Source organism: Bombina bombina, chromosome 5 (assembly GCF_027579735.1).
Source record: "Bombina bombina isolate aBomBom1 chromosome 5, aBomBom1.pri, whole genome shotgun sequence".
In the NCBI taxonomy this organism is placed as follows: Eukaryota; Metazoa; Chordata; class Amphibia; order Anura; family Bombinatoridae; genus Bombina; species Bombina bombina.
In genome coordinates, this window is record NC_069503.1 from 587,382,513 (window position 1) to 587,409,281 (window position 26,769).

At 40.4% G+C, this 26,769-nt stretch overlaps 1 protein-coding gene across 1 annotated transcript in view; it reads left to right on the forward strand.

Annotated features, from left to right (window-relative positions):
• Window positions 1-26,769, forward strand: part of HECW1 (HECT, C2 and WW domain containing E3 ubiquitin protein ligase 1) — a 416,305-nt gene that overhangs the window by 369,681 nt on the left and 19,855 nt on the right. The window contains exons 22-24 of the mRNA XM_053714546.1: window positions 13,078-13,176; window positions 22,985-23,114; window positions 25,327-25,473. Of these exons, the coding sequence (XP_053570521.1) occupies window positions 13,078-13,176; window positions 22,985-23,114; window positions 25,327-25,473 (376 nt within the window). The remainder of the gene's footprint in view (window positions 1-13,077; window positions 13,177-22,984; window positions 23,115-25,326; window positions 25,474-26,769) is intronic.

Below are 26,769 nucleotides of genomic sequence, written 5' to 3' on the forward strand. Positions count from 1 at the left end.
TTTAAGGGGTGTTTGGGTTAGATTAGGGGTATGTGGGTGGTGGGTTGTAATGTTGGGGGGGTAAGGTAAAAGAGCTGTTTAATTTTTATTTTAGAATAGGGTAGGGCATTTTTTTATTTTGGGGGGCTTTGTTATTTTTTTAGGGGGCTTAGAGTAGGTGTAATTAGTTTAAAATTCTTGTAATCTTTTTATATTTTTTTGTAATTTAGTGTTTGTTTTTTTTTGTAATTTAGTGTTTGTTTGTTTTTTGTAATTTAGTTTAGTTGATTTAATTGTAGATAATTGTAGGTAGTTTATTTAATTAATTTATTGATAGTGTAGTGTTAGGTTTAATTGTAACTTAGGTTAGGATTTATTTTACAGGTAATTTTGTAATTATTTTAACTAGGTAGCTGGAAAGTGAGTGTTAGACCCTTTCATGACTGACTCTAAATACCAGCGGGCGGTAAAAACCAGCGTTAGGACCCCCTAACGCTGGTTTGGACGGCTAACGCAGAACTCTAAATCTAGGCGTAAGTAACTGGTAATTGTTACAATGTGCCAAATGTGTTCAGCTAGCTCCCAATAGTGCATTGCGGCTCCTGAGTCTACCTAGATATGCTTTTCAACAAGGGATACCAAGAAGACAAAGTAAATTTGATAACAGAAGACTTACAACTGCAAGCTCTTTCTGAACCAGGAAAGTTTATATTTCAGTTTTATGTCCCTTTAAAGGATTACAAACTTTTACCGTTTTTTGTTTGATTAAAACACATATTTTAAATTACATTTATGAAATTAAAATTACCAACCTCAAACTCTTTCAAAACGAAGCCTCATTAACTTGTAAATCCGTTTTTTATTTTTCGTCTATAACGTCATCTAATCCAGCCCACTATTTTAGCCCCTACGTGTATATAAAAATCAACCAATCGTTTTTGCCACTTTTGCTTGTTATTATAATACTAATCTGTACACAATCGCATGCGCACAAAAACGGGCCAAATAGCGCTTGCGCATTGTGTCTTAATGACGCAGCAATTTCCAGCACATCATAGGGAATAACGCTCTGTGTCAGAGCAGGTCTGGAAGGGAGTGACGTTGTGGATGACGTTGCGCAATTTTGCGCATGCGCTATTCGAAATTCGGCAGCCATCTTCAAACTGCGGTTTGCACACCTGATTGGCTAGGAGCGTCAGCTACCCACGGAGTGGGTTCGGAAACATTAATTTTTTAAAAATAGGATTGCAGTTAAGAAATTCATAAAGACATCCTATGACAAATATGTTTATAAAGGTTTAAAAAAAAAAAAAAAAGATGCAGTATATTGAACTTACAGTGGTCCTGTAGTTTGCTATAGCCTTGCAAAGCTCCTAAATTGCTTACTGTAGCTAAGATGTAGCAGACTCATATACTGTATGTATATACACTGTGAACTCTTGCACATGTTCAATAGGAACTAGTGCCTCAGAAAGTGTGCATATTAAAAGACTGTGCATGATTTGATAATGGAAGTAAATTATAAAGTTGCTTAGAAATGCATGCTCTGTCTGAATCATGAAAGTTTCATTTTCACTTTAGTGTCCTTTTAACCAACATTTCTTTACACCAGCCTTTAAAACCAACTACTACTCCTAAACATATGCAAACAATTGAGATGCCTGTAAGCTTCATATTTAAAAGGACTGATTCAGGTTAAAAAAAAAAGGCAATTAAAAAAAAGGTTACCAATTAACTTCTATTGCCAAATGTATCTTGTTCTTTTGTTATCCTTTGTAGAAGAGCATACCTAGGTAGGTAAGTCTTGAGCACTATATGGCTACAGTTCTTGCAATATACATTCGTTTTGAACTTAATAGAGATTTATATACATTTTCTGTAGTATTCTTTTACTTGAATCTTCCAGGGCCTGTTGTAGAAAGAATAAAATTCTGAAAAAAAAGAGGCCAGTTAATGAGCAATTCGGTTGCACTATTATTTGTCTAAAAACAACAAACACATCCCAAGTTAAATAGTGTGTTAAATACAAAGCAGAGTGTGAAAATTAACTTTTAATAGCCTTGACACGTTGACCTATGTTTAGCATTGGGCAATGAGATTTAGATAATCTTAATTCACAGTTGTTTTAGTGAAAAATAATGAATCAGCAACATTTAATGAGTTTCAGCCACACTGCCCATGAATTTCATTGTGTGGTGTTTCTTAAAGGGCCATTATACACTCATTTTTTCTTTGCATAAATGTTTTGTAGATGATCTAATTATATAGCCCATAAAGTTTTCTTTTTAAAATGAATAGTTTTGCTTATTTTTAAATAACATTGCTATGATTTTCAGACTCCTAACCAAGCCCCAAAGTTTTATGTGAATACCGTCAGCTACCTTCTCCAGCTTGCTCCTGTTTGTGTAAAGGGTCTTTTCATATGCAAAAGAAGGGGGGGTCTTATTTCTCACTTGCAGTGGGCTTTCCAACTGCCTTTTCAACAGAGCTAAACTGAAAGCTTCTAAGTAAGTTTTTAAACAGTTTTATACTGGATTTTTATATCAGTATCTGTGCATCTTATTCTTTATAGTAGTGTCTATTATATGCAGTTTTATTAAAATGAGTGTATACTGTCCCTTTAAGTTTAAAACAGTGAAATGAATAACTACAATATGATTTCTATTAGTTGATTTGCATTTTCAAATAAAACAATAGAATTTTTGATCATTCCAATTAGTTGATTTGAAATAAGTCAGCCGCTATAAATAACCAGAACAGTTGTATTAAAGCTGTAAAATTCTGGAGAAGTGGCAATGAGAAGAGGATCGCAAGATTTTGGATACCAAACAGAAGACTTTTGGACAGAAAGTTATATGTAGTGTTTTCTTTTTGTTTTTCTAATAGTAACTATTTTAAAAGCAACTTTTTTAATATTTACTTTTTTTCAGTTCCTTTTTATATTTGGGGGATTATAGTTTAAGGTAAACGCCGGGGTCTTATGCTAGGGTGAGTTTAGGTGGGGGTAGATATTAGAAGTCAGTTTAGGTGGGGAGGGCCTTAAGTTGAGGGTCAGCTAAGGTATAGAGGTGTTTTGGGTAGGGGAAGTCTTAGGTTATGGGTCAGTTGGTGAAAAGGTCTTGCAGTAGGGGTTCAACAGGGGTGGGTCTTATGGTATCTCCAGGTTAGGTGGGGGTGATAAGTTCTTAGGGGCTTAAAAACAGAGCGGTTTTACTATGGGTGTTGTAGCAATCTAGGGGTTAAGCACAGAGACTTTTTGTCATTGGGGTTGTGGCAGTTAGGGCAAGGGTTTAATAGCACAGAGATTTATCAAAAAGTTGTGGTGGTTTACATATTATTAGTGGATGGGGCTTTTCAATGGGGTTTGTGGTAGTTAGGAGGTTACTAGTGTAAGTTTTTTGTTTACCATTGGGGGTTGTGACAGTTAAGCGGTTAAAGGATAAGTAAAGTCAAAATAAATCTTTCATGATTTGAATAGAGTTTTAAACAACGTTCCAATTTATTTCTATTTTCTAATTTGTTTTATTTTTTGTTATTCTTTGTTGAAAAGCATTCCTATTTCGGCTCAGGAGCAGCAATGCACTACAGGGAGCTAGCTGTTGATTGGTGGCTGCACATATATGCTTCTTGTCATTGGCTCGCCAGATGTATTCAGCAAGCTCCCAGTAGTGCATTGGTGCTCCTTCAATAAAGGCTATAAGCAGAATTAAGCAAATTTAATAATAGAAGTAAATTGAAAAGTTGTTTAAAATTCTACGCTCTATCTGAATCATTAAAAAAAAAATAAGTTTCATGTTCCTTTAATAGTAAAGGGTTTATTTTTGCAAAGGGGGGTTGTAATGGCTAGGGGAATAATAGTATGTAGTTTATTTTTTATTTTTAAGGGTTAATAACGGGGGTTTAATTGGCGGTGTGGTTATAGTGAGATGACAAGTGTTTAATACCCTTATTGTAAAGAGGGGACTCACTTCTTTCCAAAATAGGATTTCATGCCCTTTTGAGTTTATGGGGGTTATAGTTGCTCTAAAAGACTGCTTACAAATTAGAGGGGGTTGTGACTACTCAGATCTCTCATTCAAATTAGTGGTCATCTTCCCGTGTAAGTAGCCATCACTCTCTCCATGAGAAAAAGGAGAAAACTGGCCTCTCATTTGAAGCAGGGTCTTCTCCTCTTTCAAATTAAATGGAACATATTTATAAAGGTCAGAGAGAGAAGGAGTTAGTGGCTCTGTGAAAGCTCTATCCCCATCAGTCAAAATTCTATTTTGGCTGCTACAGGTAATCACAATTTTTACAGTGATCCCCTGCCTGTTAGAGGAATATATACAGTACTGTACTACTGAGCAAAAATTTTAAGTAGGTGTAAAAAAAAATCTGTAACGCAAAAAGGCTTTCAAAAAATTATATTTGTAAAAGTATTATTACAGCATTTCTTCACACCTGTCTATAACTTTTGCACTGTAGTGTAAATCTCATGGCTTCTTGCTTGCATCACAAGCTGACGTTATTGTGCCAGGCATCGGTATCCTCAGGCAGATCAAATAGATGCCTTAGTAATTCCCTGGGAATTCAATATTATTTACATCTTTCCTCCATTTGTGTTGCCAGTATCAAACAAAAACAAACTTCAGTAATTCTGATTGCTCTGATGTGACTTCATAGAACTTGGTATGCAGATCTGATTCAAATGTGCACTTTCCCGCCGTGGCAATTTCCAGAAGGGATCTTCTTTCACAATGCCCTTTCTCTCATCGGGATCTTAAAGCGCAAAGTTTGACAGCATGGCGATTTAATGCCTAGTGCTGGCCCAAAGAAGATTATCTGATCAGGTCATTGATACTCTGATGCTATGAAGGGATACACTGGAATTTATTTTTAATTTCCAGAGTGCTTCTGTTCTTACAGTAGAAAGCTAAGCTTCTTCATATTCAGACCTTTGTTCAGGCCTTGATCTGAATCAGACAAGTCATTAAACCAGCTATTCCTCTGTGGAATCTTAACCTGGTTTTAAGAGTCCTTCAGGCTACTCTATTTGAACCTATGCACAATCTTGACCTTCAGCTGATATCCTTGAAGGTTCTATTTCTTTTGGCAAATTCTTCAGCCAGGAGAGTGTCTGAGCTTTCAGCTCTATCATGCAATCCTCCTTACCAGATTTTTCATCAGGATAAGGGGGTTCTGAAAAGTTGGTACCAACTACTCCTATTTTCCTATGATAGTATCTATCCATCTTTGTGTCCAGCTTCCAAAACTTAGAATGAGTGACATTTACACGACTTAGATGTGAGAGCATTAACATTTCATCTTAAAGCTATAAAATATTTTCAGTTTCTTTGCTCATTAATTTCTTTGGACTTTAAAAAGGTCAGAAAGTTATGGTAGTTACTTTAGCCCCTTGGCTTCATGCCCTGATTTGCAAGGTGTACCTGGTTGCAGAGAAGACTGCCTCTGAGCACATTAATAAACACACAAGGGGAGTGTAACCATATACACCAAGTAGCGCTAAGCAGGGATATATGTATTCTAATAAAAATAAAAAATAAAAAGTATGTAAACAAATTATAAATATATATCTAAACAAGTTGTAAATATATATCTAAATATTAAAAACAAACATGAATAAATAAATAATGTATGCAACAAAGTCCCAAAGGTTATATATGCAGGAATAAAGTCATGCACAATATGTGAGAATCCTGTACAGTCCGATACTCACAGACTAATGTGCATAGGATATATAATAGTAGTAAAAAGTCCGACAGCTCCTCTTATAAGGGTGGTTCCACAAACCCCATAAGATAATATCTGAAAGAAAGGAGAAGAGCGCAGACTCAAATGCAGAGTAAAGATTCTTTAATATTAACGCACACAGATAAAATAGCCACTCACAAGATAGACCAGCAAAATCAGCATGTAACACAGTGTATTTGAATCATTGATGAAAAACTTATCCCACCAACAGCTGTTCAGCAATTCGGCAAGCCGTGGTTGCAAACTTTTCCAAGCACTCCAGCAATCCTGGACAAAAATCAAAAGAACCCGGTCTGGTCGAGTATGTTGTACTTTCACCGTCCGTTCAGGTTCCGTTAGGTGCAATCAAAGCATGTAAGACTCTGCCAGCAAAGCCGCACAGGATGCAGATGAACGGAAGATAGAATAACCCTCGGCCCACAAACCAGTAGGTTCCTGACTGCAGATAGGGAACTACAGTGGCCTCACAGGGTCAATTAAAGAAAAGGGGAGGTTCTCTATGCGTTTCGTCCCGACACAGCGGGACTTTCTCAAGAGTAAAGGGTTAGGATAATGTAATGTTATTTATGAATGGTGTAACGATCACACTATTGGACCACATATTGGACCAATCGTATTGGTCCTTACAGGGAAATAGGTTACCCACATTCATAGCAGGCATAGCGGTATTATTGATTACAATATATAAGCAGTGAAATTACATAGAATTATTGAACTATATAGTTAGATGTAAACCACCACATAGAGTATACAAATAAATATTCGGAACAGTACGATTTCATAAAACATAAAATAGTTAAAAACAATTTGATACATTGTACATCATTACTACAAATCCTAAACTTAATAACGAACACATATTATGAAATACTATAAAAATATATCAATACAGACAAATTTATAAAGCTAAATCAAATTAATAAATCTACCATAGCAATAAATAGCGTGAAATACATGTCATAAAAAAGCCTGTATATCTAATTCAATATTTAACCCATTGGGTTCCATACAATTTAGAGTTTTTATCCAAAAGGTCTCTCTTCTCATAAGTTTTAATAACCTGTTTGTATCCCAGGTGTTTGGTGCAACCCATTCAACAATTTTGATACTCAGATCTTGTGGGTTGCGATTGTGGTGTAAATTGAAATGATGTGATACACTATGGTTATAAAAACCAGACTCTATATTTCTAATATGTTATCTAAGTCTATATTTAATTTTACGTTTCGTGCGACCTATGTAGATATGTCCACATTTACAGATTAACTGATATACAACATATGTGGAGTGGCAAGTGCACCTACTATTGCATGTGTATATTTTGCTACCATCAAAATTGCTAAATGAAGCACTATTATGTCCTATAAGGGGACACATAATACAATCTGATGTTTTGCACAGATACAGACCATTGGCTCCACCACACCAACTAGTCAGAGAACCTACTTTATTTTGTTGTCTTAATTTAGTGGGTGAGATTTAATTTTTTATATCTTTATTTTTTCTAAAAATTACTTCAGGTTTGTCTCCCAATATTTGGTTTAGAACAGGATCCAATTTCAGGACTTTCCAATGTTTTTTCAAAATATTTTTGATTCTATAATGCTGATTGTTAAATCTAGTTAAACATTTGGGATGACTTTCCTTTTTATTTTGTTAATTTTCAGTTGGTTATTGATAATAAGAGATGCCCTATTCATATTAGCTACCTTATTTTTGGTGTCCTCCAACAGATCTATATTATAACCTTTTTCTAAAAATTTATTGGTGAGAATTTTGGATTCCTCATTATAATCCTCTATATTTGTACAATTTCGCTTAATTCTTTGATATTGCCCTAATGGGATATTCCGCTTCCATTGTCTTAGATGACCACTTTTGGCATTCAAAAGACTATTTCTGTCTGTGGATTTGTGAAAATTCCTTAGTGCTATAGTATTCGTACTCGGGTCATTATATAAAGTAAGGTCTAGAAAGGCAATAGATACTGGGGAACTATCATGAGTAAATTTTAAATTATAATACTCTTTCCACTTTACCTCCTCTTGGGCCTTCAGGAATGAGGCCTCCATTTAACAGTTTTGTAAAGTGACTACTTGGTCTTCTTTACACACTTTTACAATATTCTTTCACTTTAATGTGTATGCCTCTTCAGGGGCTGCTTTTGGCAGGAAAGTTCTATGTGCCACTGTGCCTGTTCAGTAACATACCGTTCTTAACTGTTATCCTACCCTATTTCATGGTGGTCTCGTGGACTTCACTGCTTGGGTATAGGATCTAACTTGTGATGGCTCATGGACTCTCACCATCATATGAAAGAAAACAACATCTATGCTTACCTGAAAAATTATTTTCTTTAATGACGTAAGAGTTCATGAGATCTGCCCTTGTTTTATTTTGTACAATTTGAAACATAATCTATTTGCCCTACACTTGTTGTGCTTTATCTTTCTGGCTTCTCTGCTTTACTGTATTGTCTTGCCCATGTATATAACTGAGTTGTACAGGGGAGTAGAGTAAAAGTGTTGGTATGTTAAGTGTTTTTGCCTCCGCCTAATGGCCTGAAGGTTAATCCCACATGTGATGGTTTGTGGACTCTCAGCACCATAAAATAAATGAATTTATGAGGTAAGTATACATTTTGTTTTGTTTTGTATTTTTAATTAAAGTCTTCATTTGTATTTTAAATTATATTTGTGTAAACATTAATTCTGGAAATACAGAGTTTGCATCATTTTTTATCATACCAAGCATTGGTTCTTAAAAAAAAAATCTTTAGACCTACTCACACTTTTAAAGGGGATATTAAGTTCAAATTTGAATTACCCATAAATTAAAGAGAAACTACAGTCAAAATTGAACTGTCATGATTCAGATAGAGCATGCAGATTTAAGAGACTTTCCCATTTACTTCTATTAGCAAATTTTGCACATTATTTTTATATACACACTTTCTGAGGCACTAGCTCTAACTGAGCATGTGCACAAGTTAATAGGATATACATATACTAGTCTGTAATTGGCTGATGGCTGTCATATGATTCAGGGGCTGGCAAATAGGGGGGAAATAAATTTGTCAGAAAAAAATAACATCTACTGCTTCTTTGAAATTCAAAGTAAGTATTATTGCATTGTATTTTTATTATGCTTGTGTTACTTATGGAATTATATTGTCTTTAGTGGTCCTTTAATAAATTTAAATAGTTAATCAAAATAAAACAACATTGCAATATACATCCCTTATTTATTTTGCTAATGTTTTTTCTGTAAACTCTAAGCAGGGTAGATTTCATTTAAATCGAATCAATTTAATACATTTTCAATTAAGGGCTAGATTATGAGTGGAGCGCTATTTTGCACTTCCACTTGCGCTTTAACTTTGCTAGAAGTAAACTGTTTGCGTGCATCTGGTTGCACTCGTATTACGAATTGTAATACGCAACCTGACGCACAAAAGAAGATAGACTTCTCAAAGAAAAAAACCCCGCCCATACTCGTGTGCTAACCCACATCGCAATAAACCCCCTACACTAATAACCCCTAAACTGCCACATAGCCCATTGCAAAATACCCTGCTACCCTAATCCGCCACACCCCCAATACCAAACTACACTATTAACTCGTGCTTTCAAGTTGTGTAAAAAGTTTGAGTGTAAAATGTCTTTGCGTTTGAGCCACTTGTAATGTGGATTTGAGCACAAAAAACACTGCAATTGTTTGCGCTCCTCGCACTAACAATAGCACGACACTCATAATCTAGCTCTAAATCAGAACATTACTGAGATATAACATTATAAATACATAGATAATTATTGTGAGGTGAACTATCATTCATATGAAGGCAACTTTCTGCTGTACTTTATTGGAAAGAGAAAAATAATCAATACCTTAAAGGGACAGTAAACACCAGAAATTTTGTTTAAAAAGGTAGATAATCCCTTTATTACCCATTCCCCAGTTTGCATAACCAACACAGTTATAGAAATACACTTTCTACCTCTGTGATTACCTTGTATCTAAGCCTCTGCAGAATGCCCCCTTATTTCAGTTCTTTTGACAGACTTGCATTTTTAGTCAATCAGTGCTGACTCCTAGGAGCTTCACATGCCTGAGCGCAATGTTATCTATATGATACACATGAACTAACGCCCTTTAGTGGTGAAAAACTGTCAAAATGCTTTCATATTAGAGGTGGCCTTCAAGGTCTAAGAAATTAGCATATGAACCTCCTAGGTTTAGCTTTCAACTAAGAATACCAAGAGAACAAAGCAAAATTGGTAATAAAAGTAAATTGGAAAGTTGTTTAAAATTGCATGCCCTATTTAAATCATGAAAGTTTTTTTTTTACTTGACTGTCAGTTTAATGATTACAAATGAAATATTGTTATGTAACTAAAACAATAGCATTGTAGATTTCAGTTTAAGATTTACTTCTTAGCCTTTCCTTTTCACACTTGCTCCTTGTGCAGATCTGTTCCACCCCAAAAAATCTTCTGTTCATTGAGCTTTTTAAAACTGAGCAGTTAATAGGTAAGGGGTTAATTATGTGTACATAGATTTGCAGAGGAACAATTGTACGTTTCTCAATTCTGTATATTTATTTTCTAAACATTTTTGCTGTGAAGGCATGTTATCCCTGCAGACACACATTCACAGTTTTGAGAACTGTAAAACCAAGCATCTGTGATAATATCTTCTAGATAGAAAAATAACCCAACACAATCCTACAGAAACCTCTGAAAAAACATAACATTGTAAATGGATTAATGGAATTAATTTATCAAAAAATGGAAGCATTTGAATCATGAATATACAGCTTCATGCTACATAATTAAAAACCTTTTATTTTAATGTATCTTAAATAGAAAATTATATTTAGATATATTTTCATTAAAAAAAAAATCAAATTTAAATAAAAATCTAATTTAAAGGACCACTATGCAATAGAAGTGCATAATAAAAAGACAATAATTTATCACCTGCTCGGGATAGATTTTTTTCTGACAAGTTTAGTTTTTCTCCCATTTTTCGGCCCCCGGTATCATGTGACAGACATCAGCCAATCACAGACTAGTAAACGTATACCCTGTGTATACTTCAGTAGGACCTTGTTCCCCAGAAAGTGTGAATAAAAAAATACAATGCAAAACTTGATAATTGAAGTAAATTGGAAAGTGTCTTAAAACTGTAAGCTCTTTCTAAATCATAAAAGTTTATTTTGTCTTGAATGTCCCTTTAAGAAACCCTGACATAGAGGTAAAGGAGTAAAGCTGATAATCTGATAGGAAGCATTGTGTGCCATGCAGTAATGTCTGTAAACTGAGGACAATCCTGTCACTGTTTGTAACCTCAGCTGCAAACTACAGCCTCTTTATTCCACCTTGTGCGAATCACCTGACAGTGTTATATACACACTAATAAAGTCAACATGTCAATTTACACCCCTCTGACAAAGTAAACAGCTTCCAGATTTATTGCCCTAAAGCTCAGATGTCGCCATTGCTAGTTATAGCAGGATATACACAACATAAGCCGTAAGGGTTCATGGAATGACCTTGTGGTTAGATGTCATTTACCTTAATGCCATAAATCTTTTTTTCCCAACATCTGGAAAGGCAGATTGAGCTCATTAACTCGCAACCAGCAGTTTATATTTCCTCTATAACATTCCAGATATATCAGCTGCCATTCACTAACTCACTCTATAAAAATGTGTGCCAGTTTAAAAAAAATGTATATATATTTTACAGTTGCTTCTTTTCCAAGCTTTTTTATTTTCTGTGCTTATGTTAAACTGAGGCCTAGTTTACCAGCGGAGAATTCATGTATTCTGTGGCCCAACCAATTTTTATAAAGGGTACAATATGTGCACACTATGGGAGATATTTATTATAGTGCGGACAGACATGATACGATGTAGCGTATCATGTCCGCCGCACATCGATAAATGGCGACAGCATATGCTGTCGGCATTTATCATTGCACCAGCAGTTCTTGTAAACTGCTGGTGCAATACCGTCCCCTGCAGATTTGCGGGCAATCGACCGGTAGCAGGGGGTGTCAATCAAACCGATCGTATTCAATCGGGTTGATTTTTGTCCGCCGCCTCAGAGCAGACGGACAGGTTATGTAGCAGCTGTCTTTAGACCGCTGCTTCATAAGTTCTGGGGGCATCAAGCTCTATACGTATTGACCCCTGAGCCTTTAATACATTTTGTTTATTTTGTTCCCTTTAAATGCTACAAGTGAATGTCCAGACTGCATACATAACACTGCTAAATTCCACAGCGTCATTGTTTGCCCACTACAGTGTTTCATGTATAACTGTCCCTTAAATACCTCATCAGAGAAGGAAACCAACAAAGATAAAAATGTAGAATTTAAAATGCTCACGCAAGATGATACTTCAATAGACAATAATGGCCCTATCATAAATATATTTCATTTAATTATAATAGTTATCTGAGAAAAAGTACAATATTATTAATGTTTATCAAATTGTAGTCTGCCTTGGATTTGTTACTAATCGTTGATAGAATATAGATTATTACTGATTGTAAAAAGTTACAATATTGTACCGTTTTGTACAATTTAAAAGTCAACAAATCTTGTCAGTGAGTTTAAATATTAATGCAAAATTAATATAGTTAAAGGGACACTATACCCAAACATTTTCTTTCATGATTAAGGTAGAGAATATAATTTTAAACAGCATTCCAATTTACTTCTATTACTTAATTTGCTTTATTCTTTAGATATACTTTAATGAAGAAATAGCAATGCACACAGTGAACCAATTACAGGAGGCATATATGTGCAGCTACCAATCAGCAGCTACTAAGCATATCTAGATATGCTTTTCAGCAAAGAATATCAAGAGAATTAAGCAAAATAGATAATAGAAGTAAATTAGAAAGTTGTTTATAATTGTATGCTCTTTCTAAATCATGAAAGAAAAAATTTGGGTTTCATGTCCATTTAATAATGTATATAGGAGAGAGAATCCGGTGAATGGTGAGAGCCGAGTGAAATGTTTTACAACATTAATTGTAGCCTTTGTTAAACACTGATGCCAGAGTACTAAAGACACGTGCACACTCCTGAGCTCTTATGAGCCTACCTAGTTTTACTCTTCAGTAAAAGATACCAAAAGAACTAAGCAAATTTGATAACAGAAGTAAACTGGAAAGTTGTTTAAAATTGCATGCTCTATCTGAATTATGAATTACTGTCCCTTTAAACTCTCTACACACTCTGGGAATAGGTATACTACAAGACGTTCAGTATTATTACTGTTAGAATCTGTCAATTTCTAACTATTTCTAACAAATCCCTCTTTCATTTCAGGTTCCGATTTAGTGGACGTATCCTTGGCCTTGCCCTTATTCATCAATACTTATTGGATGCCTTTTTTACAAGACCGTTCTACAAGGCGCTTCTCAGGCTGTGAGTTTGCATGGTAGACCTATAGTAAAGTCTTAGTGGCCGAATTATCAAGCTCTAAATAAAGACTGCTACTCCATAACTTGTTCGCCGGCTCTGAGGCTGCGGGCATCAATCCACCCGATCTTATACGACCGGGCTGATTGACACCCCCTGCTAGCGGCCGTTTCTACAGGGGTGCGGCATTGCACAAGCAGTTCACCAGAACTGCTTGTGCAATGATAAATGCAGACAGTGTATGCTGTTGGCATTTATCGATGTGCGGCGGACATGATACGTTACATCGTATGATGTCCGCTCTTTCTTTGAAGTTTCTATGTATATCCTATATAATAAAAGGCCAACTGTGTTTGTCTGAAGCTGTCATGCGCAGTAGAGACTGCGCGTGAGGACAAACACACCTGGACTTCCAACTAACCTGGTGTTGTGTGGTGGAGTGGGCGTGGCCGGGCAGGTGAGGAGTGGGCGTGACCGGACAATACGATGTGGGGCGTGACCTGTGGGTGTGACGTGGGCGTGGCCGGGCATGACATGGACGTGGTCGGGCGTGACGCGGTGGGGCCAGGTGTGACGCGGGCGGGGCCGGATTGGGCCAGATGCCGGGGCCGGCTGCTAAGAGACAGAGAGCTCTAAAGAGGGCGGATAGAGAGAGCAGAAGAGGGGGGATAGAGAGAGGGAGAGAGAGACAGCAAAAGAGAGAGGGGGAGAGAGACAGCAAAAGAGAGGGGGGAGAGAGACAGCAAAAGAGAGGGGGAGAGAGACAGGAAAAGAGAGGGGGGAGAGAGACAGCAAAAGAGAGGGGGGAGAGAGACACCAAAAGAGAGGGGGGAGAGAGACAGCAAAAGAGAGGGGGAGAGAGACAGCAAAAGAGAGGGGGAGAGAGACAGCAAAAGAGAGGGGGGAGAGAGACAGCAAAAGAGAGGGGGATAGAGCACAAAAGAGAGGGGGGAGAGAGACAGCAAAAGAGAGGGGGGAGAGAGACAGCAAAAGAGAGGGGGGGAGAGAGACAGCAAAAGAGAGGGAGGAGAGAGACAGCAAAAGAGAGGAGGGAGAGAGCAAAAGAGAGGGGGGAAAGAGACAGCAAAAGAGAGGGGTGAGAGAAACAGCAAAAGAGAGGGGGGGAGAGACAGCAAATGAAATGGGGGAGAGAGACAGCAAAAGAGAGGGGGGGGAGAGACAGCAAAAGAAATGGGGGAGAGAGACAGCAAAAAAGAGGGGGAGAGAGACAGCAAAAGAGAGGGGGAGAGAGACAGCAAAGAGAGGAGGGAGAGACAGCAAAAGAGAGGGGGAGAGAGACAGCAAAAGAGAGGAGGGAGAGAGACAGCAAAAGAGAGGAGAGAGAGAGACAGCAAAAGAGAGGGGGGAGAGAGACAGCAAAAAGAGAGGGGGGAGAGAGACAGCAAAAGAGAGGGGGAGAGAGACAGCAAAAGAGAGGGGGAGAGAGACAGCAAAAGAGAGGGGGAGAGATAGCAAAAGAGAGGGGGAGAGAGACAGCAAAAGAGAGGGGGGAGAGAGCACAAAAGAGAGGGGGGGAGAGAGACAGCAAAAGAGAGGGGGGAGAGAGACAGAGAGAGACAGCAAAAGAGAGGGGCGAGAGAAACAGCAAAAGAGAGGGGGGGAGAGACAGCAAAAGAAATGGGGGAGAGAGACAGCAAAATAGAGGGGGTAGAGAGACAGCAAAACATAGAGGGGAGAGAGACAGCAAAGAGAGGGGGAGAGAGACAGCAAACGAGAGGAGGAGAGAGAGAGCAAAAGAGAGGAGGGAGAGAGACAGCAAAAGAGAGGAGAAAGAGAGACAGCAAAAGAGAGGAGGGAGAGAGACAGCAAAAGAGAGGAGAGAGAGACAGCAAAAGAGAGGGGGGAGAGAGACAGCAAAAGAGAGGGGGGGAGAGGGGGAGAGAGACAGCAAAAGGGAGGGGGAGAGAGACAGCAAAAGAGAGGGGGAGAGAGACAGCAAAAGAGAGGGGGAGAGACAGCAAAAGAGAGGGGGGAGAGAGACAGCAAAAGAGAGGGGGAGAGAGCACAAAAGAGAGGGGGGAGAGAGCACAAAAGAGAGGGGGGAGAGAGACAGCAAAAGAGAGGGGGTAGAGAGACAGCAAAAGAGAGGGGGGAGAGAGACAGAGAGAGACAGCAAAAGAGAGGGGCGAGAGAAACAGCAAAAGAGAGGGGGGGAGAGACAGCAAAAGAAATGGGGGAGAGAGACAGCAAAAGAGAGGGGGTAGAGAGACAGCAAAACATAGAGGGGAGAGAGACAGCAAAAGAGAGGGGGAGAGAGACAGCAAAGAGAGGGGGAGAGAGACAGCAAAAGAGAGGGGGAGAGAGACAGCAAAAGAGAGGAGGGAGAGAGACAGCAAAAGAGAGGAGAAAGAGAGACAGCTAAAGAGAGGGGGAGAGAGACAGAGAGAGACAGCAAAAGAGAGGGGGAGAGAGACAGCAAAAGAGAGGGGGAGAGAGCACAAAAGAGAGGGGGAGAGAGACAGCAAAAGAGAGGGGGAGAGATAGCAAAAGAGAGGGGAGAGAGAGACAGCAAAAGAGAGGGGGGAGAGAGCACAAAAGAGAGGGGGGAGAGAGACAGCAAAAGAGAGGGGGGGAGAGAGCACAAAAGAGAGGGGGAGAGTGCACATAAGAGAGGGAGGAGAGTGCACAAAAGAGAGGGGGGAGAGTGCACAAAAGAGAGGGGGGGAGAGTGCACAAAAGAGAGGGGGGGAGAGTGCACAAAAGAGAGGGGGAGAGTGCACAAAAGAGAGGGGGGAGAGAGCGCAAAAGAGAGTGGGGAGAGAGCGCAAAAGAGAGGGGGGAGAGAGCGCAAAAGAGAAGGGGGGGAGAGCGCAAAAGAGAGGGGGAGAGAGGGGGGAGAGAGCGCAAAAGAGAGGGGGGAGAGAGCGCAAAAGAGAGGGGGAGAGAGAGCAAAAGAGAGGGAGAGAGACAGCAAAAGAGAGGAGAGAGAGAGCAAACCAGAGGAGAGAGAGAGCAAACCAGAGGAGAGAGAGCAAACGAGAGGGGGGAAGAGAGAGAACAAAAGAGAGGGAGAGAGACAGCAAAAGAGGGGGAGAAAGCGCAAAAGAGAGGGGGGAGAGCACAAAAGAGAGGGGGAGAGTGCACAAAAGAGAAGGGGAGAGAGCGCAAAAGAGAGGGGGGAGAGAGCGCAAAAGAGAGGGGGGGGAGAGAGCACAAAAGAGAGGGGGAGAGAGCACAAAAGAGAGGGGGAGAGAGCACAAAAGAGAGGGGAAGAGAGCGCAAAAGAGAGGGGGAGAGAGCGCAAAAGAGAGGGGGAGAGAGCACAAAATAGAGGGGGAGAGAGCGCAAAAGAGAGGGGGAGAGAGCGCAAAAGAGAGGGGGAGAGAGAGCAAAAGAGAGGAGAGAGAGAGCAAGCGAGAGGAGAGAGAGCAAACAAGAGGGGGGAAGAGAGAGAACAAAAGAGGGAGAGAGACAGCAAAAGAGGGGGAGAGAGAGCAAAAGAGAGGGAGAGAGACAGCAAAAGAGAGGAGAGAGAGCAAACGAGAGGAGAGAGAGAGCAAACGAGAGGAGAGAGTGCAAAAGAGAGGGGGGAGAGCACAAAAGAGAGGGGGAGAGAGCACAAAAGAGAGGGGGAGAGAGCACAAAAGAGAGGGGGAGAGAGCACAAAAGAGAGGGGGAGAGAGCGCAAAAGAGAGAGGGAGAGAGCACAAAAGAGAGAGGGAAAGAGAGCAAAAGAGAGGAGAGAGAGAGCAAACGAGAGGAGAGAGAGCAAACGAGAGGGGGGAAGAGAGAGAACAAAAGAGAGGGAGAGAGACAGTTTCTATGTATATCCTATATAATAAAAGGCCAACTGTGTTTGTCCGAAGCTGTCATGCGCAGTAGAGACTGCGCGTGAGGACAAACACACCTGGACTTCCAACTAACCTGGTGTTGTGTGGTGGAGTGGGCGTGGCCGGGCAGGTGAGGAGTGGGCGTGACCGGACAATACGATGTGGGGCGTGACCTGTGGGTGTGACGTGGGCGTGGCCGGGCATGACATGGACGTGGTCGGGCGTGACGCGGTGGGGCCAGGTGTGACGCGGGCGGGGCCGGATTGGGCCAGATGCCGGGGCCGGCTGCTAAGAGACAGAGAGCTCTAAAGAGGGCGGATAGAGAGAGCAGAAGAGGGGGGATAGAGAGAGGGAGAGAGAGACAGCAAAAGAGAGAGGGGGAGAGAGACAGCAAAAGAGAGGGGGGAGAGAGACAGTAAAAGAGAGGGGGAGAGAGACAGGAAAAGAGAGGGGGGAGAGAGACAGCAAAAGAGAGGGGGGGAGAGAGACACCAAAAGAGAGGGGGGGAGAGAGACAGCAAAAGAGAGGGGGATAGAGACAGCAAAAGAGAGGGGGAGAGAGACAGCAAAAGAGAGGGGGGAGAGAGACAGCAAAAGAGAGGGGGATAGAGCACAAAAGAGAGGGGGGAGAGAGACAGCAAAAGAGAGGGGGGAGAGAGACAGCAAAAGAGAGGGGGGAGAGAGACAGCAAAAGAGAGGGAGGAGAGAGACAGCAAAAGAGAGGGGGGGAGAGAGCAAAAGAGAGGGGGGAAAGAGACAGCAAAAGAGAGGGGTGAGAGAAACAGCAAAAGAGAGGGGGGAGAGACAGCAAATGAAATGGGGGAGAGAGACAGCAAAAGAGAGGGGGGGGAGAGACAGCAAAAGAAATGGGGGAGAGAGACAGCAAAAAAGAGGGGGAGAGAGACAGCAAAAGAGAGGGGGAGAGAGACAGCAAAAGAGAGGAGAAAGAGAGACAGCAAAAGAGAGGAGGGAGAGAGACAGCAAAAGAGAGGAGAGAGAGACAGCAAAAGAGAGGGGGGAGAGAGACAGCAAAAGAGAGGGGGAGAGAGGGGGGAGAGAGACAGCAAAAGAGAGGGGGAGAGAGACAGCAAAAGAGAGTGGGAGAGAGACAGCAAAAGAGAGGGGGAGAGATAGCAAAAGAGAGGGGGGAGAGAGACAGCAAAAGAGAGGGGGAGAGAGCACAAAAGAGAGGGGGGAGAGAGCACAAAAGAGAGGGGGGGGGAGAGACAGCAAAAGAGAGGGGCTAGAGAGACAGCAAAAGAGAGGGGGGAGAGAGACAGAGAGAGACAGCAAAAGAGAGGGGCGAGAGAAACAGCAAAAGAGAGGGGGGGGGGAGAGACAGCAAAAGAAATGGGGGAGAGATACAGCAAAAGAGAGGGGGTAGAGAGACAGCAAAACATAGAGGGGAGAGAGACAGCAAAAGAGAGGGGGAGAGAGACAGCAAAGAGAGGGGGAGAGAGACAGCAAAAGAGAGGGGGAGAGAGACAGCAAAAGAGAGGAGGGAGAGAGACAGCAAAAGAGAGGAGAAAGAGAGACAGCTAAAGAGAGGGGGAGAGAGACAGAGAGAGACAGCAAAAGAGAGGGGGAGAGAGACAGCAAAAGAGAGGGGGAGAGAGCACAAAAGAGAGGGGGAGAGAGACAGCAAAAGAGAGGGAGAGAGATAGCAAAAGAGAGGGGAGAGAGAGACAGCAAAAGAGAGGGGGGAGAGAGCACAAAAGAGAGGGGGAGAGAGCACAAAAGAGAGAGGGAAAGAGAGCAAAAGAGAGGAGAGAGAGAGCAAACGAGAGGAGAGAGAGCAAACGAGAGGGGGGAAGAGAGAGAACAAAAGAGAGGGAGAGAGACAGCAAAAGAGGGGGGAGAGAGAGCAAAAGAGAGGGGGGAGAGAGAGAGGGGGAGAGAGAGAGCAAAAGAGAGGGGGAGAGAGAGAGCAAAAGAGAGGGGGAAGAGAGAGAGCAAAAGAGAGGGGAGAGAGAGAGAGAGCAAAAGAGAGGGGGGAGAGAGAGAGAGCAAAAGAGAGGGGGGAGAGAGAGCAAAAGAGAGGGGAGAGAGAGAGCAAAAGAGAGGGGGAGAGAGAGAGCAAAAGAGAGGGGGGAGAGAGAGTAAAAGATAGGGGGAGAGAGAGAGTAAAAGAGAGGGGAGAGAGAGAGAGAGAGCAAAAGAGAGAGGAGAAAGAGAGAGCAAAAGACAGGGGGGATAGAGAGAGAGCAAGGGGTGGGACTGCTGTACTGCAAAAAATAGCCCGTGTACACGGGCTTTAGGACTAGTATATATATATGTGTGTGTGTGTGTGTGTCAGTGTTCTCTCTAATGAGCACTGCAGCGCAGCCGCGCATTGATTTAAATTGTCCCGTGCACTTCTTACTGCCGCGCAGCAAAAGGGCCGTTGATCATCTTGGAGCCCTCAGCGCTCCAAAAGTCTCAGTGTGCAATTCAGTAAGCGCCGGCAGCATCGTCACATGTGGTTGTACATGTGAAATCTGTGTGGAGTCTGTGTGGAGTCCTAAACCAAGGTGGAAGGAGCTTCTGCATAGTAAGTTTGGGGTATGCCTGGCACATTACTGATTAGTAATTACTCATCATTGGGCTCAATATTCTATAAGTTCTCTGCTCTGGCGATACTACCAAACATGTCTCATGATGTTTGATAGTATCTCCAGAACAGAGAAATTATAGAATATTGAGCCCACTGACGAGTAATCAGTAACAGACCACAGCAGGCTAAAGGTTTTGTGATACACTCTAAAACGGCCTTTTCCTCCAGCAGCTCCCTGTGCTAAACCCACCTCTCCCTGTCAGTGAGGTTTACTCTAGTGAGATCCCGGGTCGTGTTTGTGTATGCCCGGTCCGCCCCCCTCCCTATCTTCCAGAGCTTGGCCAGTGACACTCACATCACAGGGAAGCAGGACAGGTTCACAAGACATTCTCAGGCGCATCGAATAACTACTCTGTGTCGCTGTCAGACGCCATCAGTCTGGCTTTTCCTTTCATGCTGGGCTGTCCAGAACCCCCAGGGAGCAGCGCCCTGAGAGGCTTCCGCCCCCAGCCCGACCGATGGCGCATGACAGTGACACAGAGTAGTTCTTCGATGCACCTCAGGATGTCTTGTGACGCTGTCCTGCTTCCCTGTGGAGTGTCACTGGCCAAGCTCTGGAGGATAGGGAGAGGACGGACCCAGCATACACAAACACGACCGCCGGGATCTCACTAAGAAAAACCTCACTAACAGGGAGAGGCGGGTTTAGCACAGGGAGCTGCGGGATGGTTGTGGAGATTGGAGCTGGAAAATGACAGGAGATTAGAAGATGTGTGAAGACAGAGTAATAAAAATGATGATGGGAGACTTTTGTCAGTAAAAAAATATGATTTTATTTTATTTATTTTTTTGCAGTTATTAAAATTAAAAAAAAAAAAAAAAACTTTTATCCTACATGCTTTGTTTGAAAAACAATGTTTACTATTTTTTTTTGTTTAATCAATACTTCATTTTTTAATGTATGTTTGTTTTCCTTTTAATTCTTTTTAGCCTGGTATCTTTGTCAGTTCTGCATAAGTGGCTCCCATGAACTGTTGCTTAGCTTGTTTGCACAAAACTCAGCCACTTTAGATTCTGCAGTGTAGATAAATTGTTTGCTAAACAAATGTTGTGTGTGAGGGAGAGTGGCTGTGTGTGTGTGTGTGAGTGGCTGTGTGTGATTGTGTGTGTGTGTGACTGTGAGTGGCTGTGTGACTGAGTGTGACTGTGTGTGAGTGGCTGTGTGTGTGTGGGTGAGTGGCTGTGTGTGTGTGGCTGTGTGTGTCTGTGTATGTGTGTGTGTGTGTGAGTGGCTGTGTGTGTGACTGTGTGTGAGGGAGAGTGGCTTTGTGTGAGGGAGAGTGACTGTGTGTGTGTGTGTGCGTGCAAGGGAGAGTGGCTGTGTGTGAGGGAGAGTGACTGTGTCTGTGTGTGTGAGGGAGAGTGGCTGTGTCTGTGTGTGTGAGGGAGAGTGGCTGTGTGTGTGGGATGGAGAGTGGCTGTGTGTGTGTGTGAGGGAGAGTGGCTGTGAGTGAGGGAGAGTGGCTGTGTCTGTGTGTGAGGGAGAGTGGCTGTTTGAGAATGTGAGGGAGAGTGTGTATGTGAGTGTGAGGGAGAGTGAGTGTGTGAATATCTATGTGCGAGTTTGTGTATGTGTGTATTCAAGTGCAGTAGACAGTGCACACATTTTTGTGGTCACTTGCCCAAAATTTGCAGAGATAAAAAAATGTATGCCCAGTGCTCAAAAAAATTAGAGGGAACATTGGTCTGTGTTTGTATATATATTTGTATGTATATTTATATGTATGTGCACACATATATGTGCACACAAACATACATACATACACATAACATACATACATACACATACATATATACACATACATACACATATATGCATACACACATAAGTTAATACACCCTTCCCCAATGTAACACCTTGTTATATACTAAAATATATATTATATCCCTTTAAAACATGGAAGATGTATATCAAAGAACTTAACAAAAAGTTTTATACTCCATAGGCTTAGTACTTGAACATTATCATATATGAATCTTAGGGCTCGATTTATCAAAGCCCTACGGCTGCAAGTTCTCACAAGAACTTGCTCGCTGTAATCTAACAAGCAGCGGTCACCAGACCGCCGCTTCCCTAACCTCTTCGCCACCTAAGGTGGCGAAATTCAATCTCCACGGTCTAGTCCGACCGAGGGGATTGACAACTCCTGCCCGTGCGTGATTGGCTGTGCGCGGGCAGGGGCCGGGATTGCACGCAAGCGCAAAATTACGCTTGTGTGCAATGGTGATTACCTGCGGGTAATTTCGCCCCGTCACAGGCGAGCTGAGGCGTACAGGGGCGCATATACGCGTCCCTGTCCGCCTCAGCTTTGATAAATCTAGCCCTTAGTGTGGGCCCTCAAAGAAATCTGTTGTCTGTGGGAAAGAATGTACCTTTGCTATCCAACATGAATATTGTAGCAGTCTTTATGCTATCATGTGGCAGCAGGTAAAATGGAACATATACATAAAATAACAAATTCAATGTAACGATTGCCTGCAAAAATCACCTATGTTTTTTATAATACATTTTTTTCATCTGATTGATATATATATATATATATATATATATATATATACTGTATATATATATATATATATATATATATATATATTTATATACTGTATGTATATACAGGTAGCCCTCAGTTTACGCCGGGGTTAGGTTGCAGAAGGAATGGTTGTAAATTGAAACCGTTGTAAATTGAAACCCAGTTTATAATGTAAGTCAATGGGAAGTGAAGGAGATAGGTTCCAGGCCCCTCTCCAAATTGTCATAAGTAACACCTAATACATTATTTTTAAAGCTTTGAAATGAAGACTTTAAATACTAAACAGCATTATAAACCTAATACAGTAATCACACAACACAGAATATATAATTAAACTAAGTAAAATGAACAAAAACATTTGCTAAACAGCATTATAAATCTAATAAAATAATCACACAACACAGACTTCACTTGCATTTTTCTGCAAACAGTTCTTTCTATGCATTCCAATCTGGACTGATTTATAGACAGGAAGATCTTGTTCCTTTGAAATCTGCTCGATAGCTCAGGTCTGGTTAAACTGATTAATTTCAGCTTGCTTGGCTTTGCTGCAACACAAGCAGACAGCTCCACCTACTGGCTATTTTAATAAATACACTGCTTCTCAATGCTTTTCAATAGCAGTCACATGACTGGAAAAAAAGGTTGCTATTCTGAAAGTGTAAATTGAACCGTTGTAAAACGAGGGCCACCTCTATATATATATTAATTAATTTATATATATCAGATGGAATTTTTTTTTAGCTATCCACCCTTTATAAATATTTTACTTCCTTGAAAAAAACATGAATAAATATATATTAGCATAACTATAGATTACTGTTTACTACTGACATATATCTCGATCTACAAATAACAATGAGTAAAACAAAATGATTACTATATACTCTTTTGTTTCAGTCCTTGTGATCTCAGTGACCTTGAATACTTAGATGAAGAGTTCCACCAGAGTTTACAATGGATGAAAGACAATGATATCACTGATATATTGGACTTGACATTCACAGTCAATGAGGAGGTGTTTGGACAGGTTAGTATGATACAATTAGAAAGATTGTAACACATTATATTTTTAGTAGAAAGTGACATACACCCTTCTAGAAACTGACATTGCTGTAAAGTACAGAACATTTTATACATACATCATATCATCTTATATACAGTGTACTCTGCAGGACCTGTTTAGGGGCAGACTATGAGTGGCGAGCTGTTTTGCACAAGCAAGGTATTCAGCAATTTATTTTATTGTGACGTTTCTGGGCTGAGGAAGGGATATATGTCCCCAAAACGTCACACTAAAATAAAGTGCTCTTTACCTTTTAAAATCCAGTGAGTGTGGATTTTCTCTTTGCTAAGTGAATACATACGTTTGGATCCTGACACCCTGGTAGCTACATATGAGAAATGTGAGTGCAAACTCCCACAACTACTATTATACAGGGAGTGCAGAATTATTAGGCAAATGAGTATTTTGACCACATCATCCTCTTTATGCATGTTGTCTTACTCCAAGCTGTATAGGCTCGAAAGCCTACTACCAATTAAGCATATTAGGTGATGTGCATCTCTGTAATGAGAAGGGGTGTGGTCTAATGACATCAACACCCTATATCAGGTGTGCATAATTATTAGGCAACTTCCTTTCCTTTGGCAAAATGGGTCAAAAGAAGGACTTGACAGGCTCAGAAAAGTCAAAAATAGTGAGATATCTTGCAGAGGGATGCAGCACTCTTAAAATTGCAAAGCTTCTGAAGCGTGATCATCAAACAATCAAGCGTTTCATTCAAAATAGTCAACAGGGTCGCAAGAAGCGTGTGGAAAAACCAAGGCACAAAATAACTGCCCATGAACTGAGAAAAGTCAAGCGTGCAGCTGCCAAGATGCCACTTGCCACCAGTTTGGCCATATTTCAGAGCTGCAACATCACTGGAGTGCCCAAAAGCACAAGGTGTGCAATACTCAGAGACATGGCCAAGGTAAGAAAGGCTGAAAGACGACCACCACTGAACAAGACACACAAGCTGAAACGTCAAGACTGGGCCAAGAAATATCTCAAGACTGATTTTTCTAAGGTTTTATGGACTGATGAAATGAGAGTGAGTCTTGATGGGCCAGATGGATGGGCCCGTGGCTGGATTGGTAAAGGGCAGAGAGCTCCAGTCCGACTCAGACGCCAGCAAGGTGGAGGTGGAGTACTGGTTTGGGCTGGTATCATCAAAGATGAGCTTGTGGGGCCTTTTCGGGTTGAGGATGGAGTCAAGCTCAACTCCCAGTCCTACTGCCAGTTTCTGGAAGACACCTTCTTCAAGCAGTGGTACAGGAAGAAGTCTGCATCCTTCAAGAAAAACATGATTTTCATGCAGGACAATGCTCCATCACACGCGTCCAAGTACTCCACAGCGTGGCTGGCAAGAAAGGGTATAAAAGAAGAAAATCTAATGACATGGCCTCCATGTTCACCTGATCTGAACCCCATTGAGAACCTGTGGTCCATCATCAAATGTGAGATTTACAAGGAGGGAAAACAGTACACCTCTCTGAACAGTGTCTGGGAGGCTGTGGTTGCTGCTGCACGCAATGTTGATGGTGAACAGATCAAAACACTGACAGAATCCATGGATGGCAGGCTTTTGAGTGTCCTTGAAAAGAAAGGTGGCTATATTGGTCACTGATTTGTTTTTGTTTTGTTTTTGAATGTCAGAAATGTATATTTGTGAATGTTGAGATGTTATATTGGTTTCACTGGTAAAAATAAATAATTGAAATGGGTATATATTTGTTTTTTGTTAAGTTGCCTAATAATTATGCACAGTAATAGTCACCTGCACACACAGATATCCCCCTAAAATAGCTATAACTAAAAACAAACTAAAAACTACTTCCAAAACTATTCAGCTTTGATATTAATGAGTTTTTTGGGTTCATTGAGAACATGGTTGTTGTTCAATAATAAAATTAATCCTCAAAAATACAACTTGCCTAATAATTCTGCACTCCCTGTATATATATATATATATATATATATATATATATATATATATATATATATATATATATATATATATATATATATGTGTGTGTGTGTGTGTATTTCATATTATATATATTTTTATATTTAATGATCTGTTAAAGACAATTTTTAAGTATTTGCTGAAATGCAAAAAAAAAAACAAAAAAAACTGAATTTCTTTGGCAATAAAGAAAATGTCTAACATTAATTACTGAGATTCTTTTGTTATCAGGTCACAGAACGAGAGCTGAAGTCCGGAGGTGCAAACATACAAGTTACAGAAAAAAATAAGAAGGAATATATTGAGAAAATGGTAAAATGGAGAGTTGAACGGGGTGTAGTGCAACAGACTGAGGCCCTCGTTCGGGGATTTTACGAGGTAATGCAAAATTGTCTCTATACATTAGCAGCTAATTACAGTATATTATACAGGTAGCATTTTAAATGTTTTCACAGTTGTAAAATGTCTTTATTGCAAATTTTCATGGTTATATTTTCACCATACATATTATTTTTTCCCCCCATGTCTGCACATTGTATAACGAATGATCGTTCTTATTTTCATTTAGTTCATTCAGGTTTAATAAACAGCAAGCTCCTGAAAGAACTGTTTTAAAGGGAATGGATTACATAGTTTATTCCAGGAAAAAAATCATTATTTATATCCCCATATAACTGAGAAAATAACTTTGCTTATCATTAGAGACACTGGCTAAAAGGTACATTAAAATAAAAATGTAATTCCTGATAACCTTTTGAATTATGTCTAGAAAAACAAATTGCAGCAGTTTTTCCTCAGCCCCTTGAATGGCTGCAGGATCCATAACCTGACCCTTCTACAACTAATTTATATCTCTGACTAAATGACTACAGTAAAGGATATAAGATAAATATGCTCAACAAGTATTTCAAGTGGTATGCCCCTGGATTGCAAAACAATGCAAATTTTGTTAAGAAATTGGCAATTTTAATATTTTAACCCTTTTTATGTAGATGGTGAACTAACTGTGCATACAGAAAACTGACTTAAATGTCTTTTTAAACTGCATATTGTGTATAAAAGTATATATCAGCTGTCCAAAACGTGTTTTTCGTTGATATGCTTGTGTTTATTTAGTTGAACAGTGCTTGATGTACCTTGATGATCTTAAATAGAAATAGCTGAGAGCTCTAAATGAGTTCTGCAGTGGCTAATATTGTACTTAAGCATTTGTCATCCATGCTCGCTATAGTGCGTAATGTTCCCGCATATATTACCCATATGTTTGATATATATCGCCATAAAGCTTTTCTGAAAGCAGAAGTCCTCTTTATGAGTTAAGTTTATACAAGACATGGAGTACCCAGTTGTGATTTATTTCTGTCAGGATCTGTCTATGCTTGCAGATGGATTTACTATATTATTAGGGGGACCATATTGCCGCTTAAAAAAGGGACACATTTGAAAAATACATGTCAGGGCTGTTTTCAGGGCTGTTTAAAGAAATGTTTTGTATAAGAACCCTGTCATATGTATTTTTCATATGTGTCCCTTTTTAAAGTGCAATATGGTCACCCTATATGATGGAAACCTAGGTAGGTAGAGTTTGATTGGATAGACTGAAGACAATTGTTACAGAAGTCAGAGAAATATTATATTAGCAGTGAGTGGGTTAGGCTTTAAACTGAAGAACTG